Here is a 21,241-nt window from a genome sequence, read left to right as displayed (position 1 = left end):
TTTGGACCGGAACCCCGATATTAGCCCGATATCTGCGATGAGCGCGCTCCAAAGCTCCAAACTCGAAATATCAACGAAGCAAAGGGAAGAGAAATATGAGTTATTACCGATGGAAATCAAGGGTGCATCAATCAAAAGTTCAGTTCTTTTTCTCTCCCGATCTGTACTTTAAAGGCTATTCGCGAAAGCCATTTTTTTGTCTCTCCCAAGAGGATATTGAATTTCTTTTTTCATCTGCGGCAGCTCTCGCGCCTCGGCAGCAGCACAGCTAAGACAGATCGCTTTCGGTTGAATACCAGATGAGGTATTGATCTCGCTCGTCCCCCTGGATATAATATTTAACAAACAAAAGCCCACTCGGATGAGTGTATTTACACTTAACGAAGCTATATCCGCGAGCTGATTGATCGATTAGGCAGTATTAATATTGTACGAACAGAGTAATGAGCCTGTGGAGATTAATTTTAAAGTACCACTGCGCGTTCGCGCAAGGACAAGTTTGGGAGGAGCAACTTTCGACACAGTAGTTTGAGTTTGTCACTCGGGGAAGAGACAGATACGGCGGCTGCCTCGCACTTTGATTGATACTACGTGGTATTAGGATAGAAATCTTGTTTTCCAAGTATTATGAATGCGCCTTCGTACAATGGCAAAAATATGTCACTGCTCTAAACTATATAATGTAGTTGCTTCGAGTGACAATACTTACGCGAGTTGATATAATTCGCATAGAAAACCAAGTTGTTTCCTTGCACGCGCTCAACTAGCCCCGAAACTTTATGATCGAGTAGCTTTTACCTGGGAAACTAATGAATATTTAATAATCTTTTCAAAATGTCAGACAGCGTGCGCGCAGCTGCATGAAATGAGACTATGCGCGACTGAGCAAAAGCTCCTAAAAAAGTAGCTCGAGCGAAAATTATTAAAGAATGGAAAGTCAGCGGTGAGAAGAGAAAATCATAAAAAGTTAGTATTAAAAGTTTTAAAGTTTCATTCGGCTGGCGAGTCGAGTCAAAAAAAAATGGTATTCTTTAAAGATCGAGGACGCTCTCGCGCTTCTCGTTGAGTGACAAAAGCAAGAGCGAGAGAGAGAAAAGAGAGGAGAATAGGAGCTTGAGGTCTTCTCGCTTCGCTTATTATTACATTTTCGTCTCTCGTTGCGTCGTCGCACGCTGAAAATCTCATCCTCCCAAGTGGATCTGTCCGTTGGCGCTAACGCGACTTGACTCTGGACGTACACCCACAGCTGCGCGTCACCGCTGATGTTTTTGCGTGTGCGCTTTTGGCAAGCGAATGCTCGTCGCCGTTCGTCGCCAAGGAGTTCGCCGAGGCGGAAAAAACGGCGGGGTCGCTCGAGTAGAACTCGATGCCCGACAATTCCATCACCGCGGGCGATTCTCCTTCTTGTTTATTCGACGCGACTGGTCGGCGGTCGCGGGAGGCTATCGACGCGTTCGCTCGGCGTTCAAATACAAGCGCTGTCTCACGGGGGTTGGCGCATTAACGAGCGCGGCATTATTTACGCCGCTCTTGCCGACTGCAGCGGCGGCGGCGGCGGCGGCGGCGGCAGCGGCGGCAGCGGCTCATAAACCTTCATTTGGCGAGGGCGCGAAAATTCGAGCGTAAAATGCAACTAAATACGAAGAAAAAATGTAGCGAGGTAATTTTCGCGCGTTGAGCTTATTTGCCAACTCTGCGCGCAGTGCAAAATTTATCTATCGCACGCTGGCTCGACCTCGGCAGTCTCTTTACGATATTGCAGGCAACACCGGCGCGAGCTAGTGTACGCGAGCGCATCGCTGGGACTTGATTAGAAGTACCTGTTCGTTGCTACGAAACCGCGTAAAAGCTCGACAGGGCGCGAACAGAGTCTCGAGCTTCCAAGTCGGAATTTCCAGAGAGCAGGGCAGCACCTTCCTTGTTCGAGATATGTTGCGGTTTTGTGACGCCTCCGCGCATCCGGTCCGCGTTGTAAACACCCACGACACAGCACTGACGGCTACGAACAAAGTTTTCATCTCTTGCTTTTTGCGAATCGACGCGCTCTATGGCCGGATACTTGTCTCTAAAGTTTCGCCCAGTCAACTATGCAAATCGACAACTTTCTACGGTAAAAAAATTACGCATTGTCAGCGCGCACAAAAGTAACAGCCAAAGACCTTTTCGCCAAATCTACGCTCTGTTGATTCTGTAAACTCTGATAGACGACTCGTGTCGACACGACAATGATAAATGAAACGCGACTGAGCACATAGGGCTAAATAAATTTATGCACGCTCTCTCCGCAATTTGTTCACGCGAAATTTTCACGGTGGTGTTCCATTCATAATAGGAAATCTGCGTCAATTATCGGCCGTTTCGCTTCAGAAATAAATTCTCGCGCGGCTGTGAAAAAATTGCAAGTACCGCGCAATGGCGATGTTTACGAAAAACCATCCGCGAAAATACATAGGCGACGTTGTGTTTCACAAGATAAATTCGACTCATAAATGTCGACAGAGCAAAAGAGAAATAACAAATGGTCAAAGTTTGCGAAAGAGCGCCATTGCAAGAGAGCGCACGAGTGTACGCAGTGCAGGAGATGCACTATAATGCACCACTGAACCGATTTTACTGCCTCATCTGCGACGATTTTCCCGTCTGTTTGAGAGTGAGTTCTCGTGGCTGTCTATTTGTCTCGGCTCAGCAATTATTTGGCTGTCACATATATCGCAAGCTCTCGAGATATCTATTGTAGCGAGCTTTTTCTGTTTGGCGTAGCCCGAGTCGCGTTGGCATTTGTGTTCTCTCTCTTTCTCCGTTAGTGGTGAGCTTACTTCGCGAGAGCACATTAATGAGAACTTCTTCCCTTTATCTCTCTCGCTTTGTACGGTTGACCGAGCTTGGATAAATCCTCGAGAGTTATACAGGCACAAGTAGCAAAGATTACCCGCTTCAGTCTGGAATTTCGGGCTGGGAATCGGCTCTATGGCGCACGCTCGCGTTAGCGTTCGGTGCGCCGCAACGCGTGCCGTCTTTTAACCTGATTTCCAGCGGGCCATCGATGAAATATAAATTGATTATTCGCATCGGATAGCGGCATTCAACCCAACTTTTTCAATTACGCTGCTGCATCGCATCATTCGCTTTCAACAACTCAGCGGGGATTCAGTTCGCGCAATCAGCTTGTCCCTCTGCTGTTCGACTCGAATATCGCGATAAAGAATGATAATTTGAAAACTCGCGTCCAAGTTTTCATTGTAAATATTCGAGAGCAAGAGTGAATTTTCTGAAAGAGCGCAGCAGGTGCGCGGAAAAACTGTCGAATAAAATGTATGATTGCCTAACTGGATAAAAGCTTGAAAAGTTCTATTAGCGCGAGTGGCATCTATACTCGTTAAAAAAGTCCTGTTGCTTCGGGAAAACTTGAAATGAGAGTTCAATAATAATGAGTGGACGCGTTCAAATACCGATTTGCAACTTTAATCAAGTTTTAGAACTAAAGCCATCGTTACCCGCTAAAGAGCTTGGTTCGATTGGACAAGTATTAGCCGTTAGCTCGATGTTATTTAACATTCAATCTTTGATCGGTACTATTTGATCCTCTCAAACGCTACTCAATAACTGTTCCGATTCAATTTATTTCAATCTCAATCGCGTTTTTCCCGTGAAATATCTTCAATTCGTACATTTTTCCTTATAATTTTCTAAAACTCAACATATGTACACACATGTACATACACGCGTGCGCAATCTCGCGCACAGCTTGAATTGACAAGAACTTTATTTAATCCCGTTAGATTTGGAAATGGACAGAAAATCGTTTAAGCGTTCGGAAAGGTATATTTAATTAAGCCTTCAAATGCAGTTACGTAGCACGCGCGAAAGCAGCAATTCTTTTGGTCTCTTCATAGAAAAGCTAAATTGAAAATAGAAAATACAAGAGAAAGAGAGAGAGAGAGCCACATACCTGAATTGGGCTGTCCGTTGCTGTTGGGTCGCTCGCTCGGTGCACCGTCGCGAGCCTCCACCTCGAGGGCGTAGGCGCCTTGCTTTTCACGATCGAACACGACTTTGGTGAAGATCTCACCCGACTCCTTGTTGATCTCGAAATAGTCCTTGCCCTCGTTTCGATCACTGTCCACCACGTAATACGTGACCTGCACACATTCGTACAACGTAACAATTACCTTTCGTACAACCCAGATGCCAAGGGAAGGATCTCGAGTGTTTTCCAGCTGTCGCTTAATTAGTTTGCCTCTCGCTCGCCTGCCCAAGCTCGTTTATAATTTTCTCGCGGCGTGCTCGAGAGGAACCCAATTTACGTCGATAACGTGATCTTGAGAAATCGGTCGGGTAAATGCTTTTTTGTTTTGCGTATTTACTTCAAGTCAAATAATATTATAATTACATGACTGCGACTAGTTCGGTTTGCATGCATTTCAATATCGTTAGTTTATTTACAAAACGGAATTTAATCATTAATTAATTAAATATTTGCAGCAATTGAACAAATATTTTCATAAAATAATCCTTTTGATGGAGTCGCACTATTCAAATTTTTGGTTGGTTGCAGATATAGAGAGTTAATATTGGAAATGAAAATCATGTAAATTTCTGCAGCATGTGCTAAAGTTCATATACGTAATATATCTTGTTTGTAAACTGTTAACTTTCCATGCAAATCCATTTAAAGTATAGACTAATAAAATGTACTGTACAACTTATTGCTACAATTTTTATTTGTAGAACAGTTCTTGTATTGAAAAGTTTCACATACGAATGATTCAGTTCATGCAACAAATGTAATACTTTTTGAAGAAATTTATAATGAACATTTCAATATACAGAAAAGACAATCCTGTCTTGTGGAAATTAAACTTGAATCTCTGTAAGCAGTAAATTTCAGGTGCTTAGGTGGCATTTGGCACACTTGAATTCCATATAACCGAATAAAAACTCGATGCATTTTTATTTGCCAAACGTATTCCAAAAATCAGATCTTGATCTAAAATAATTGTGAGCATTTTTTAAATGAATGTAATTACCAAATCTCACTGAAAAATTTATAAAAAATTTCCAATCAAATTGTACAATTAACTTTTTTTCAATTCATGTTCATAGAAAAAATTATTTACAGAACAAGAGTAAAAGCGATGCACATACGAACTATAAAACTTTTTGAACCATTCAATTAAATGCGCGCTATTTATCGGCTTTTCAGTCATTTTGCCAGGGCATACAGAGTAAGCTTTCCGAGAAAATGAAAAATGAAGCCCGGGAGCGGTCCATGAATTTTCCCTAAAAAACATTCGTGCACCGTGTTTCCAATGACGAAAGTTGGAAAACATTAGCCAAGATGCAATTTTGAAGCGACGAGAGCATATTCAAATATAATTTCAGGCGTAAACGACTAATGGTCCCTAAAACATTGCGAAGCGAAGTTACGCCGAATGAACTGACCTTGTTATTGGGAAAGGTGCCGTCCTTGTCGATAGCGTTGACTTGAGTAACTTTACTTCCAACGGGCTCACCCTCGAGAACAGTCTCTTGTTCACGTTCAGTGAACAACGGTATCTCGTCGTTAACGTCTTCCACCATAATGTAAACGGTCGTCTCGGAGGCAAGTTGTTGAGCTCCATTATTCTAAAAATAAGAAAAAAGTTACGAGTGAAACTGGTCCATCGATTCGATACATCGTCGTGGATTTCTTATCGTATTTTTGCGCTCAATCTTGCAGTTACATTTTTCACGAGGTCAATATCCGTAAGGGCTTAACGCTCTCGAGTGCGTATAGCCAATTAAAGAAATAGCCGTTAACCGATTAAAATTTCGAATTCTGAGCTACTGTAACCTGCACTGGCTGGTAGACGTAGCTTTCCGATTCGTTTGTTAAATGTTAATCAGATTACGCGTTGGAACATTTCAATTTCATTTGCTGCTACCAAAGCTTCGCTTCACTGAATTGCCGTACCGATTTACGAGAAATCAATAACTCTCTCGGCGTACATACCTTCATTATTGCGTATTATAGAAGTGAAATCAAGTTTGTGCTATTAATTTTACGAGCTATAAGCTTTGATAGCTCACTGAAATGATAGACCAACTAGACGGGCAAATTGAATAGCGCCTTAATATTACAAGCTGGGAATACGAAAACGAAGGTACAGTTACAATTTTGAAAAAGCGATTCATACCTCGACACGAACAGTGAGATTGTATTCCTTTATGCTCTCGTAATCCAGTGGATGATTGACCTTTATATCAGCCCAAGTCACGGAATTTTCAGGTCGCTGCTGCAGGTAAAACGTATGCAGCTTGTTGGTTTGAGCGGTCGAGCCGGGCATTAAGCGGTAAAATACTACTGGATTATTTTCGATGCCAGAGCTGTCGACACACGAAGAAGAACTTTTAGGTCAAGTGCCGTGGCGCTTTAACACCAAAAGTCGCGCGACGTGCATGTTTTGCTTTCTTTACCCTCTCACAATTAATTACGGAAACGGATAACAGAATGCAAGAACGGAAATCAACTGTTTTATTTTTTCTTTTTTTTTCAACACTTTTTTATCTTTATTCTTGACCTAGCTATTTAAAGTTTTTATTTTCTGAAAATAATATATCTTCTGTCATAACGTGATTTGTGCTTTTTCGTTTGATACGGACTTGCCAATTTCACAAGTTGTGATTTATCTAGCGAAGGAACGAAGCTTTCAAGAAGCTCGTTATAACGTGCTACGAATAAAAAGTTACGTAGTAAACTTGAAAGCACAAATTGAAAAGTGTGATGTAACGATTTAAAAACAGAAATAAAAAGATCGGCATGCAAATTACTTGTTATATAATGATCAAACTAAAAAGAAATGATACTTCATCAAAACTTCGAGTATGGAAAACAGATTCTCATACGTCTAAATAGATTACCAACACATGATAAATTATAAATTGATTTATATACCTAACGCGCCACAATTTTCTTTCGTCTAGAAACAATGTACTCTTAATTATAATAAACGTACGAAATTAAAACTCTCTCATACTACTGTTAAAGTACTTTCCCATTCTCCGACTCATTTCCTATCCGTTTCGGCAACTATATGGCTATATAAATTGTGTGTTATATTCATTAATGTTAGAGGTTAGTTGTTTTGGCGTGTACGCAGCGTGAAAGTGATATGTAGAAGGAAATAGAAAGAAAGAGCGTGTGTACAATATATTTCCACTTTTAGTCAAGCAAAGCTTTGCCTAATTAGCCTCTGTTCGTCCGCTCTCGCCGACAGCATTAACAGGAACACAATTCACGAATTATTTAGACATACGCTCGTATTCGAAGCTCAGTTTAACTTGTGTTCATATTCAAATGTTACCAGAGAAATCTCAGTTTAATGCATGAGAGCCTCTTTTCTGAGTTATAATCTCTTGACATTAAGTATACCAAATGATGCGCATTGTGATTTTATTTCTGACTTTCGAGGATTACATTGACTTTAGATTCCCGAAAATTAGTATTAATCAATTGCAACTACCTTGAATAATACCAAACATTAGGAAATATTTGTATTTATGTACAGAAAGAAATATATTAACGCTTACAATTGAATTCATTTTCTGGACATTTCCTATTCATTTCCAAGAGAATTTTGTTATTTGAAATCCACTTTCAATTTTACTACGTAATTTGAAATCGTAATAAAACACGCTCGATTCAGTCGAAATAATATATTATTTAAATCCTTCTTTACGCGTGATATCGTAAATGGTTTATTTTAACAAATTACGATTTTTTCGAAATTTAAACTTGTAACCATAATAAAATTACCGTGGGTAGTTTGAACTATCAGAAATAGAGAGAACGAGAAAATTCGGTCAGTAAACTATAAAATTTTACAATCGCGCGACATCAGATTGTCGAACAAAATGCTCGTCAGGTGTGTACGAAACGACTACTCATCAAAGTCGAAAATGACTTTGCTGACCGAAATTAGTAATTCTCTTTGAAATCAGAGGAAGGGTAAATGACTAACATAAAAATTTAGAGACGGGAACTTATCGCAAGGTGTAACGAAATGCGAAATGGCATTTCTAAGTAACTTGGATACTTTACGCGAAACGTGTTTGACCGAGATAGTCCGGCAGCTCGTCGTTTCACATTGTCGGCGATTTTTCAATTTAAAAAGTCAGCAAAAATCCCCTCTTGCAAGTTTTCCTATTAATCATTAATGTGTAGAAGCTTTGCTATCGTAGGAACTCGAAACTTTATCTACCGCGTTTCCACGAGAAAAAAGACTGCGGCTTTTCACGCTTCAAAGTACAAAGAGAAAAAGAGAAGTAGAGAGAGAGAGAGAGAGAGAGAGAGCGAGAGAGAGAGAGGTAGAAAGAGGGAGAGAGCAAAAGAGAGCTGTTAGTATGGATGAGGGTGAGTGTGCTGCAGCTTTCGCGCCACCGTGTAGTGCAAAATATACGCGAGTACGTTTGTTTGTAGAGGTTATATATACATATAAAGTTATTTGCATCCTCCACCAACAGAGCATGAGTGCTTCAAGCTCCTCTAAGAAAACTTTTACGCGACTTTTGCATTATTATTATACGTGAACTATGCACGCCTCCTCGCAGTCTTTAGTGTACTTTTCTACATGAGAAAAATTTCTTCCACTGTTTTTCATGCCATTTTCTTTTCAATTTCATGTCTGCCCGCGAACTGATTTTTCTGCTACGTTAATCTAATTTACTCCTTCGACTTGCAAACATTTACGCTGTTTTTCGAGACTCATTCCCGGACAAATTTCTTTAAATTTAATCCATAAAATTGTACGGCACCATTACTTTAATTTCGATTTAAATAAATTTAAAAATTGAAATGTTTAGCTGTAAAGCGGCTTGTATCTCAATACTACCCTTACTAATTTACACACGGTTTGTTAATTAAAAAATAAATGCAATATTTTACGTTTGAATATTTTTTCGTGGCATTGACTAAACAATTTTACAGTAAACTACCAAAATCCATAAAATATTTCTATAATTCACTAAAAATACCTCGCCTCCTTCTTATAACTGACAAAAAACTTTCGATTCAAAAAATGCTATCCCTATCTCAATGAGAAAAGTAACTAAAAAAACTGATAAAAATTTAATAAAAAGTGATGAATTTTGAAAAATACCAATCAGTATAACAACAAAAACGTGGTACAAAAATTCCACTGCAAAAAATTGCGTTCCAAAAAACAAAGCATCTAATTTTGAAGCATGCCCAAAAATACGATCGTGGCACAGCTATAAAAAAATTCTACATATAAATACCTTTAATCACTCTCACCAAAAACTGTCATCACCAACGCGATAATCGAGTTGATGATAAAAATCTCAAAAATCATCAACTTCATGTATATCTTAAGTTCTTTAAGAAAAAATATTAAAATCGAAATGATAAAGGAAAATTTATTAAAAAAGCTAGAACCTTTTTCCGACAATACTCACAATTACACATAGTAATTAAAATCCAATCACGTAGAATTTTTTTTTAAATGTTGCTGCTCTCTAAAACGTTAGTCTTGTATCTGAATTTTCGAGAAATGACAATCGTGAAACTTCTTTGGATCCATTAAAAATTAAAACATTTCACTTAGTGAATGTCAAAAGTTTATTTTATCAAAAAGTAATTAAAACTTTCGATTAGATATGTAACAAAATTACAGATATTTTTCAAAACTTATAATAAAGACAATCGTTAGAGAGCACGTAATATTGAATTCTTGATTGAAAAATTTATCATATACAGAGGTTAGCGTCGTAAGGTATGTATATATATATATATATATGATTATAAGACAGAAATCCACTTGTGAATTGAAAATTCGCCTTGAATATTTGGTGAGTGTGTTATCCGCGCATAAAATATGCGACTTTCTATATGTAGGATAAATGTGTGCTGGATATAGTGTGTTATATATGTGTGTGGGAATGAGAAATCATCCATATAGAAGAGACTGGAACAAAATGTCACGCAAAATTCAATTTAAAAAATTGTTTGGCAAAAAAATTGATATATTAGGTACGATAAAAATTTTCCACAGTAAAATATACTCCGATTAAAATGCAAAATAAAAGAAACAGAAAAATATCACAAGAAAAGAATTACAGCACATATATCTCCAGACTCAAAAATAAAATCATCAATATTAATATTCTACTGTACCTACATACCATAGACGAAGAATAAGCTACAAAGAATGTCCTACTGTCTCTAAACAAGAATCATTCTTCAAACGATGAAATACTCTACTCTGCCATAACACTGTTTCCAAAAAGAACCAAAAATACAACCATTTATAATGGTAATTACGGCAGCAGCAAAAATGTAAAAATTTAGGATAAAAACATATATTAAACAACGCAGCCTTATAACGAAAATAAAAAATAAATAAAAACGCGTTTGAACTGTCCAAAAAGCAAATGTCAATGTGACAGATGGGCCAGTCTCCTCTAGCGATAAACAATCCTTTTTTCGTACACATCGTACGGTATCGTACACAATATCAATTAACGTGCACAAGAAACAATATACTGCCACGAGTTTTTGCGTGCAGGGCGGGTTATTATATAATATACTTTGAATAATCTCATGACTGATCAAGTCACTTTTTGGAGTAAGACAGAAAAAAATGTTGGAAAAAAACCAAAAATATGCCGTCAACAGTTGATGGACAGACCTGGCTTTAATAGACACAACTTTGGCCCCGACGGCCATGTTTTCTTTAACGTAGATCGGGCCATACACAACTTGGTCCCATACGGGCGGATTATTTGCACGATCCACAACGTCAATCTGTACCTCCACCGTTCTCGACAAGGGCGGGAAACCCTTGTCTTGGGCCATCGCCTCCAGCTTGTACGTCTCGCGCTACCCATAGGCATCATATGACACAAGAAAAGAAAAAGAAAAAAACAGCCAGGGTTAGTCAGGCATATTGCGTTTACTCCTCACGCAAGAAAAATCACAAAATAGCATCCTTTACGCTTTCCACCAAAAGCTTTTCAAAACGGTGTGAGCCAAAAAAAAGGAAAAAAAGTTCTTGCCTTTTTCTCTCTTGATTTCAAAATCAAAATCATTTTGCTGATGATTGATCTTTTTCTAATACATCATCATTGAAAAACGTTTTGTCTCGTAAGGTATTATAAAAAAAACTTGGTTTTCCATGGTTATCAAAATCATTATTGGAAAAAAGGGGAAAAATGTTATTGCGCCACATGGTCTATCGAGTGGCGAATTTTTGTTGAACTGCTGAAAGAGGCGCTGGAGGTGACGGGGCCCTGCAAAATTCGTGGTTCAGGTGTGGCATTCGTCGATCTCGTTGTTCTCTGGTACCTATATGTATCACTTACGCTATACCGTGTTAAACCTCTTTATATCAAATGTCAAAAAATGTGTTTAATCACCTGTAGTCAATTACATGGAAGTTTCGAATCACCATGATTATTGTAAAAAATGAATAATATGGTTTACTTTGTTGACTCGTACATTGCGTTATTGAGCTCGCACAACGGTTTTTTCGCTCGCGTAACTTATGTACTAGAGGTTGCACTTTGTCGTCTGGTACGTGATGAATGTGATGATGTAGGTTAACGTGTTATTATGTATACGTAGAGACAGATACAGAGAGGTAGGTTGCATAGACAAATAAGATATCCCATATATATATGAGGTGTTGACTTTACAGTATATAAACATGTTAATGAGAAGAAAAAAGGAAAAGATGTAATGAACTGATATATAATATGCATTAAGGATCGATATTAAAAGGATAACGTATAAGGAGCGATAAATTTATACCAGCGCGTAATACACACCATGCGTAACCACCATACAGCTTTCTATCTATTCAGAGTACCTTTTCAACGAGTTTTCTCTTAGCTTTCCATATCAGTTTGTGCGCACCCTTGCACACACTTTCTAATCCGATTAATTTACCGTTGATCGAAAAAAAAGAAATGGAAAAGCTGTATGCAGAGTAAACAACTGTGGCCAGAGAGATAAAGAAGAGGAAAACTGAAGACAAAGCTATACAGTTGTAACGTCGTGTGTCCTAACGGTCACTTTCTTTTTCGCCATTTCTTTTGTAAATTGTTTTTTTTTCTGGGTTTTTTTTTTTGGTTGTTGGTTCATCGTGGCATACAAACCTGGCTTTTATCGACGTCACTACAGTACCCACTGTGACATTTTCTTTGATGTGAATGGGGCCGTATACATTCTTATCCCACACAGGAGGTTTATTGTTTCGGTCTACGACGTCTAATTCAACGTCCACTTCGGCAAATGAGGGCGGTGTCCCTCTGTCGGAGGCGCTTACTCTCAGCTTATACTTCTCTTGCTATTGGCAAAATATTAACGTGCCGTAAAGTTACTCAACTCTATCACGGGTATTATAAACACTGTACAAAATTGTTGTTTGTTTTTTTATATCGATTTTAATTTATTCACCTTTGTTTTTTCTTTTGGCTCGTCTCTTATGGTTCTTTTTATCTTATGAATTGTAAAGAAAGGGATCGAGCTCGTTTCGTTCTTTTTATTAATTTTGAACGTGGAGAAACGATCTATTTAAAAGCCGGAATATTTACACATATGTAGCATTTCAATTTTTTTCAATTTGGTCGAGGTCTATTTTGAAACGTTTCTCCGGGTTTTATTGAAAATGCAAAATAAAAGAAAAACAAAGAGAAATGAAAACACATGAGCTATACATATTTTTTACAAAATAAAACGCCAGCTGGTATTTCATGAAAACAAAAAGTAGTCGCAGCATGCTTTAGGTTTACGAGGTCAAGAAAAAGATACCATCAATCCTGAGAGAAGTTAGAGAGGTTATTAAAGTTGAACGCAAAAAGTTTCACGAATAGAAATAAAATTGTATATATGTGAAAACGTTTACCCGTCACCCATAAAAATAACGTGTAAAAAGAAAATGCTACGACTATACTTGCCACTTTTCATCCAGACGCCATTGATTCTGGAACACTCAAGCAATTTACTTAAACAACAATTTCATGAGTACCAACTGACGTTCATTGTGCAAAACTAATAATTAATGTGGAAGCTGCAAGTAAATTTCAAATAAAATAAATTATCTTATGAAACTAAAATTAAAACTAAAATTCGATAATCTATAAGAAAGCAAATCGAGTATAGAAAAGGAAAAGATTAATTAAATGTACAGAAGAACAGAAGAACTGAACAACTAAAAAAGATTAAGATGCCATTACTACGTCGGTTAGTTTTGTTACTTCCTCGAGCAAATTGCCAGCACAAAGGAATTTTCCTACTTACTGGAAAACAGCCCTTTTTCATTGTTATCATCATCATCATCGTCATAATCATCATCATAATCATCATCATAATCAAATCCGAAGAAAGAAAATGGTGCAATGAACACAAACATAAACAATAAAAAATATTAAAATTAGTCGTCATTACGAAAATAAAAATTGGCAGGCATTTTGACCATGCAAGCAAGATATGCATCAAAAGAGGCAATGGAAAAGGAGGCAAGGCTTTCCGATTACCGATATGGATTAATACTTTCAGAGAGGAACAGAAGGATTTGGTTAGTTGGAATATTATTAAAAAAGACGACCCTTCATCCGGTTAGTATACATTTTGTCTTTGTTATTTTTTTCTTTTTTTTGGTTAACGACACTCAAAAACCGATGGACGTTATGCTTTTTTCTGTTACTTGGTCTCGACAGTCGTATGCTGCCCCAATCACAGAAGAAAAAATGTCACACCACGGACAACTTTTCTTTTTTTGTCTTTTACGATCTATTTCGTACACGAGAACGCTCTCTTAAAAAAAAATCTTATCTGTCAGTCGTTATGAATCGAAAAAAAATAAAAAGTAAATGGACATAAAAGAGAAAGAATGAAGAAAAACCAAAGGTAGAGGAAGTAATTAAAAAAGACGAAGAAAGACAGAGTCAACAAAACAAAAAGGAAACCAAACGTGAAAAAAAGAGAAAGAAATAGATGTGTGCGTATTTGTAAGTGCCTGTAACTGGAGGGAGAGGAGAAACAAAAAAGTAATTATCAAAGACATGATATGGAAAATCAGATAATAGATACAAAATGTAGTAATGAGTGGAAAAAACAAAAAGACAGAGAAAGAGAGAGAGAGAGAGAAAGAGAGATGAGTTGAGATAAAGGAGCGAGAGCTAGATCCGTTCCTGTAAAGTATTCAAAAAACACATTCATATAAAATTATGCAAGCATGTTCAAAAAATTATTTATGTCTGATGCACCAGAAAATGCGTAGAAGGTCGGTGTACACCGTACGTGGGGCTCAAAAAATGTCGTTCCCACCTGCTCCTGGAAGTTCAAAAAACATCACTTCCCTTTTGAAAAACAATTCACATTAGTTTTTTGGCTTACGAGAGAAAACATTGCTGTTATAATGCACACAGTTTCGAAAGCTCTTTTGGCTCTTAGACACAAAAAGGTCTAGAAAAAAGTTCTTAGCTTAATTATAAAAATTGGCACATGTTAGTAAATGCTGTTACTTATGTTAACGTTGCGTCTTCATTCTCTGCAATAGATTTTTCTTTTTCTTATTTTATTTTATTTTATTTTATAATTTTTTTTGCGTAAAACCAAAAAAATCTCAAGTTCATGCGTAAGCCAGGTTGCAAAAAAATTCTTGCAGATTTTCGTTCTTCCGTGGTTGTTGTCTGTGCATCATCAATGAAAAAAATCTTTCTGTCACGATTGTTTGAGACGTTATTAGTAGCGTACGCAAAGTCTTGTATCCCGAAAGATGGAAAAAATAGAGAGACGAACAAAGATGTCCGCTGCGTCAAAATTGGTAGTCCGAATGGTTGGTCGATTCAGGTTCGTAAAAGCGTTTAAGGAAATCAGGCATAGCTAATAAGTATGTACCATAGTGAAACACATTGTGCATGTCAATGGGAATGAAATTCTATACAAGTGCCGTAAAAAAGAAACTTATTCTCGTTGCATATTAGTGATATAAGGAAATAAGTATCGGTCGGAAATATTAGTACATAAGTATATCGATAATGTATAGCAACAAAATCAATATAAACTTCAGTCAACGTAGATTTTACTCAAATATGTTATATTGGAAACTGATATCCACAGTCATTATTATGCAGCAGGCTCTTCTTTTGAAAGAGGAACGTCTTGTTTTTTCTAGCAATAATTTACAGTTTATAGAATACTTTACATATAATACAGTGTAAAGAGCACAATTATTACTATCTAAATAATTATGATGTACAAAATCTACGGGGAAACTTGGTTATAATAAATATTATTATTTCAGTATCTAAATACTCTAAAGATCTTGAAAATATTAAAAATCATTTAATTTAATACACTTATTACGAAACGTAGATTGAATACATCATTATCAACTCTCAAAAAACGTCTTTCTCAATTTTCAAGAAAAATCTGTTGTTTCGAAAGATACTGCAGATCAAGTTCTAATTAAAATTTGGAAACAAACTTAAATGCAAGATTTAATTAACTGTATCATTGAAAAAACTTTCCAAAAAATTTTCATAAAAAATACTTTTGTTATCGATAGTTTCCAGATTTTAAATAGAATAGCTGAAAATAAATGGCAATGTTAAGCTGTAGATGTATCTTAAAAATTGAAAAAGCTCCAAAGTAACCCGATCAATTTAATCTCAACGAGAGTGAATTTTGACCGTTCGTCTTTCAAAATTGTTAATATATGCAATTTTGTCAACATCCTGCCTGAGTTGAAAGAAAAAACGATGCCAATCACAGATACTCACGTCGAGCGGCTTTTTAAGAACGATCCAACCGGACTCCGGTTGAATCTCGAAATACTCGAGATCCTTCTCGTCGTTCGGTGCACTCAAAGAATACACGATTGCCCCATTGTTGTCAGCATCCTCATCGGATGCCGAGACTCGCAAAATATTCGTGCCAATGCTAGCATCTTGCTTCACGTTTTCTACGTATTTCTACAAAGAAAGGCGAACATTGAAAATAGTGGTCTATATGGTTGAACGAATCTCGAGTGGGTTGGGTTAATACATACTTGACGATCAAAAAGCGGTGGATTGTCGTTCACATCTGTGATCTCAACGGTGAACGAACAAACGCCTTCTAACGATGGCTCACCCTGGTCGGTTGCTTTCACCGTGACAGATACAAATTTACCGTCATCACCCTCACGATCGAACACCTGAAAAGGAAATATCACATATGAGTATTTCACAATATACTTATTGTACTTGATATACAAAGTATTGATACAAATCGAACATAAATATTTAATGATACATTGGCACAGTTGGAAAAATGATAATATAACACACTAAAAAACCATATCATGATTGCATATTCTAAAACTTTTCTATTCTTCTTAAACCGTCTTGTTTACGAATCTCGAATAGGTTAAGTAATTTTATTTTTATATGTTTTGAGTTTAACTAGGAATAAGAATTTAATCAAAAAATTTTAATTTCGATACAATTAGATGATACTTTCAAATAAAATTAAGCCTTTGTAGTTATGGCAAACTAGAATGTCCATCTCTGTTAGGAGATTGACTAACCTTGTTTGTGACAACCTCTCCAGTCTCTTCATCAACCGTAAATTTAGTACCCTTCTGATTAGGTTGTTGTACAATTGAGTACTTTACTTGTCCATTGACACCTTTGTCCTGATCGGTAGCTTGTACTTTGATAACAGGACTACCGTTAGTGGCGCCCTCCTCAACTTTAGGATTATAAGTACCACAGTCCTTGAATACAGGCTTATTGTCGTTGACGTCGGTGATAAAGACCACAACGACAGCGGTGCTTGTATGGATGTTTTTATCACCGTTGGGACAACAGGCCCCATCATCCATAGCAGTAACATTCAACTCGTACTTATCACGGTCAAGCTTGATTTCCTTACTATGCAGACGAATTACACCAGTGATCTCCTCGATGACGAACTGGCCAGACGATATACCACCACCAACGAAACCGAAACGTACATTATCACCGTCCTTATCAGAGGCGACAACGGTCGTTACAAGAGTATTTGGTCCTGCGTTTTCATCGACGTTTGGCGTGTACACTTGTTGCGAGAATTTCGGTTCTTCGTCATTTTTATTCTTCGTGTAGATGCGTACCGTTGCCGTGCCACTTTTCGGAGGTTCACCTAGTAATTGACATTAATTAGAAATCGTGCATTGAATCTTATAATTTATAATATTCTTTTACGATGTGAAATTATTTTTCAATCTTTAGAAAGGTAAAGATCTACTTTTACAAAGCATTATAAGAATTTTTTATATCAATGGGTTCATCTTTTTAATATTTAATTTTGATAATTATTAACTAACCGCGGATTTTACTTGTGCTTTTTATAGCCACCACCAAACATGCAATTTTATCATTCAAATGTTTAGTACTATCGTGTAATTTCCAATCAAGTAGAAAATGTAACTTTAATTTTACTAAATTACAGTGCTTTAGTAATTATATTCCTTTCAATGACTCGGAACTAGAATATCTGGACTATCAATCTAGATATCAATTCATCGTACATGGAAAATCATTGCATTTAATCAAATTTGAATAAATGATAAAAAAATTTAGAAATATTTGGTCAATTCAAATAACGTTGTTTATTTTTCATCTATCTTTAACTCTTACCTTTGTCTTTTGCCGTTACTGTGAATTCATAATAAGCATTGTTATTATCAGCATCTAATTGTTTGTTATTGACTATAACACCAGCTGCATCCACACTAAAATGATCGTCCGATACTAAATATTCTATTTCTGCATTCGCTCCTGAATCTCCATCAGTAGCTTTGACTTTCAGTATACTTGTCCCTAATGGAATATCTTCATCAACATTGTGGGCTTGATAATCTGGTAACTCAAATTTGGGTGCATTGTCATTGATGTCCGTGACTCGTATTGTCAACTGTAAAAGATTATCAGAATTAAAATCTGCTCATAAAACAAATTTAAATATCGTCAATTCCAAAGTATTTGTTATTTTCAATTGTTCCTTTTCAAATGTCTATAAAATTGTTATTTTTAAGTATTTTACCGTGACTAATAATGTATTTTTAAATACCTCAACAGAAGTAGAGAACCCTCCTGAATCTTCTGTAGCTGTCACTGAAAGTACATAAATATGTGGCTGTCGCACATCTTCGAAATCTAATTCTTTGGCTAGTTTGACTATTCCAGAAGATGGTTCAATACTGAAAGTTCCTGCGCCTTGACCGTCGGCATTCAAAGTGTATCGAATGTCCCGATCAGCAAAAGATTTAGCTTTGACCGAAATAATGCTGAAAAATACAATCGATTAATTGTTTTGCAGCAAAATTTTATAGATTGGAGATAATGAAGTTTCTAGAAGATAAACATGTTCTGTATGCTAAAATGAGCGCTTAAAGAAATTTTACACTAAGGCTTAATTCTTTAAATGATAATAATTTAAGAAAATAATCTACATAACCCGCTTACTTATTTGAAAACAAAAAGCATACAAAGCTCTAAAAAATAAAAAAAAAACATTTAATAACAGAAAAAGGGAGAAATAAAAGTTTGATAGCACTAGAAATATACACAAAAAATCAACTCACTCGGAATCCTTTTTCTTATTTTCCGGTATTTCCGCCTCGTAGGCCGTAAGATAGAATTGTGGGGCTCGCTTTCCACCAACAATCGACAGCCTTTCCTCGGAAGTCGACTGATATCGCCTCTCGTCGATACGACCATTCTGGTCCTCTGCCTTGACGTAAAGAACGTACTCCATGTCAAGTTGAAACGGATCCGTGCCACGGGTTCGTACTACTCCTGAACGTTCATCGACCTCAAATCTGCCACCAGCTGTAATTCGTTAAAAATTAGTATTTCTATATAAAGATGACTGATGAAATCATGCGACAAATAAAATATTGCGCCTTCATTACACGGGTTTCCCGACCTTCATCGAGCAAATTTTATTAAATGTTAAGAAAGGTTAAAAAGAGCAGTAATAAATATCAACACCTTGTTTTGACATTCGATACCGATGAAAATGTACGATAATAATCTTGTACGATAAAATCGGTTTCATAATTTCCAACTCGATTTTCAATAGTCTGCAAATTAAGTCAAACTAGCGTTATTTAGCGTGCTGCGCGATCTTTTTCTTTTATATATTTTTTTTCTTATTTATTATATTATTTAAACTTTTAGCATGATAATTTTTTAGATTTTGATGGTATATACACACATAGATAAATCATGCTGTTTGAAATACGCTTTTTTTACAAAAATCGATGGAATTTTACTCATTTCAAAATGTATTGGTAGAATTATCCAAAAGACTAATTAAACCTATGATTGAAAAAATGCACTAAGCTATTAAACTATTATTATATAATACTGAACCTTACGAACATAATAGTAGTGGTTATGGCCCCATTCTTATATTAGTATACATTTAATAGTGTGTTTTTTATTCTATTAAAAACCAAAATCAATTTTATAACAATATTAATTTTAATATCACAGATGGTTATAAAATTATTGATTTGTATTTTTTAAAACATAACCTCTGTTTTTAAAAAAATATTTATTAATGGCATATTTCCATTATTGCAGATTATTGTCCATTCTGACTATTCATAAATTTAATTTACTGCTGAAATATAAATCTCATACTTTTCGATTTATAATTCAACTATTTCAAAGTATACAATAATTCGAAATTTCATCGCATCAATTAATCATAATACTGCAAATCTGCGATACTTCTCTTTTTTAAAATAGAGAAAAAACAAATATATAATATAACAAACGAAATATATATTGCCTTAATCTGGTGTAAAATGATATGAACCTATTACTATCTATCGGCTTAAATTAATCGAATCTAATTTACGTAACAAAATAATATATAACTTACTGCGATCTCTCACGATGAAATAATGAATGTTGCTATCTGTGTCGGGATCGCGCGCCTGCAGAGTGAACACATGTGTATTCGGAGGAGCGTTAAGTTGTACAACGGCTTGCATTGGCAGGGGCCTATTTATGAAGTACGGCGGTTCATCATTGACGTCCTTTATGTTGATAATGACGCGCTGATTATCAGTATCTGTATTATGAAAACACATTGTTAATCAATTATAGACTATGAATTTTCTAATATTTTAATGTAAAATTAACCAAAAGCACATGCATTGTTCTTCATTATACTTCCAAGCGTTTTTTTTTAATTATACAACTCGAATAAAGTTTGGAAATAGTTGTTATTAAAATAAAAACGTGACGTGCATTACTTTTTTATATCAAGAAATCTTTTTCATTCATGCACGTATCGGCTTAAAGAAAATCGATACTCCAAACACGAGTTTGCCAATGTCAAAGTTACGTAGCAAGTCTCATAAAGGAATAATTGGCTTATGATATTATTGCGGATGAACACACGTGTACAACACTAAATAAGTTTTGAAAAACAGATAAAAATCTGCGTAAAAATGTTACTTACAGTGATAACCTTTAGATGCCACAGGTCGGATAAAAAGGAGAAAAGAAAAACATGTGATATTAGTATACAGTGTCAAAAGCATAATTTGTTAGAGCTTTTATATTGGAAAATATTTAATCACAAACTCCCACAGATCATAAATTTTGATCGTCTGTATTCATATTATTGCGCCAGCAAGTTTTCCCCGGCTATATCTCACGCTCCATTCAAGTTTTACTTTTGTGTTAGTTCCTTACATATTTCGTCTTTAAGTGTATAACCAGAAAAGTAACATGTGCATAACGACAGCCTAAGCTATGACGCGAGCGTGTACAATGAAAGTAACACAAACACCAGTATTGTGTGTATTCCGCGTGTATAAAAGATCGAAGTCGCATGAAAGGAGCTTTAGAGTGTGGTGCTTCAAGAAAGTAAAAGGGGGGAAATGATAAAATCGTGCGCCTCGCGAAGCGAAGCAGAGAGAGAAAGAGAGCGCGAAAAATCCCATAAGAGATCGCATATTATATACAAGAAGAAGATTGTGCTTTGTTTTTAATTAAAATTATAATACCATCTCTGGGCCGGCATATTATAACCTCATCTGGACAAAAAAGAGCACGGAGTGTTTTTTTTTCCCACGATGGTTTCCATGAAGAATACAACAAAAATAAATGAGATATTTTTTGTTGTGCTCAAATTTCAAAGTACTTCGAAGTATTATCAAGGTACATAGAATATTACTATAAAATGCATTTA

General features: G+C 36.2%; 1 protein-coding gene across 2 annotated transcripts in view; it reads right to left on the bottom strand.

Annotated features, from left to right (window-relative positions):
- LOC131668788 (neural-cadherin) overlaps positions 1–21,241 on the bottom strand; it is a 75,976-nt gene that overhangs the window by 31,958 nt on the left and 22,777 nt on the right. The window contains exons 3-13 of one of the 2 annotated variants that reach the window (XM_058943223.1): positions 19,922–20,113; positions 18,612–18,858; positions 18,098–18,314; positions 17,665–17,941; positions 16,572–17,167; positions 16,053–16,199; positions 15,784–15,975; positions 12,154–12,344; positions 6,177–6,366; positions 5,443–5,625; positions 3,950–4,139 (exon numbers count right to left, since the gene is read on the bottom strand). In XM_058943223.1, coding sequence (XP_058799206.1) covers positions 3,950–4,139; positions 5,443–5,625; positions 6,177–6,366; positions 12,154–12,344; positions 15,784–15,975; positions 16,053–16,199; positions 16,572–17,167; positions 17,665–17,941; positions 18,098–18,314; positions 18,612–18,858; positions 19,922–20,113 — 2,622 coding nt within the window. Of the gene's footprint in view, positions 1–3,949; positions 4,140–5,442; positions 5,626–6,176; positions 6,367–10,685; positions 10,877–12,153; positions 12,345–15,783; positions 15,976–16,052; positions 16,200–16,571; positions 17,168–17,664; positions 17,942–18,097; positions 18,315–18,611; positions 18,859–19,921; positions 20,114–21,241 lie in introns of both variants that reach the window. The other variant, XM_058943222.1, reaches the window with a different exon arrangement.

Source organism: Phymastichus coffea, unplaced genomic scaffold (genome assembly GCF_024137745.1).
Source record: "Phymastichus coffea isolate CEN01 unplaced genomic scaffold, Cenicafe_Pcof_1.1 PCOF00083, whole genome shotgun sequence".
NCBI lineage: Eukaryota > Metazoa > Arthropoda > Insecta > Hymenoptera > Eulophidae > Phymastichus > Phymastichus coffea.
The sequence above is the reverse complement of the archived record's forward strand: the minus strand, read 5'-3'. Positions and strand labels throughout refer to the sequence as shown.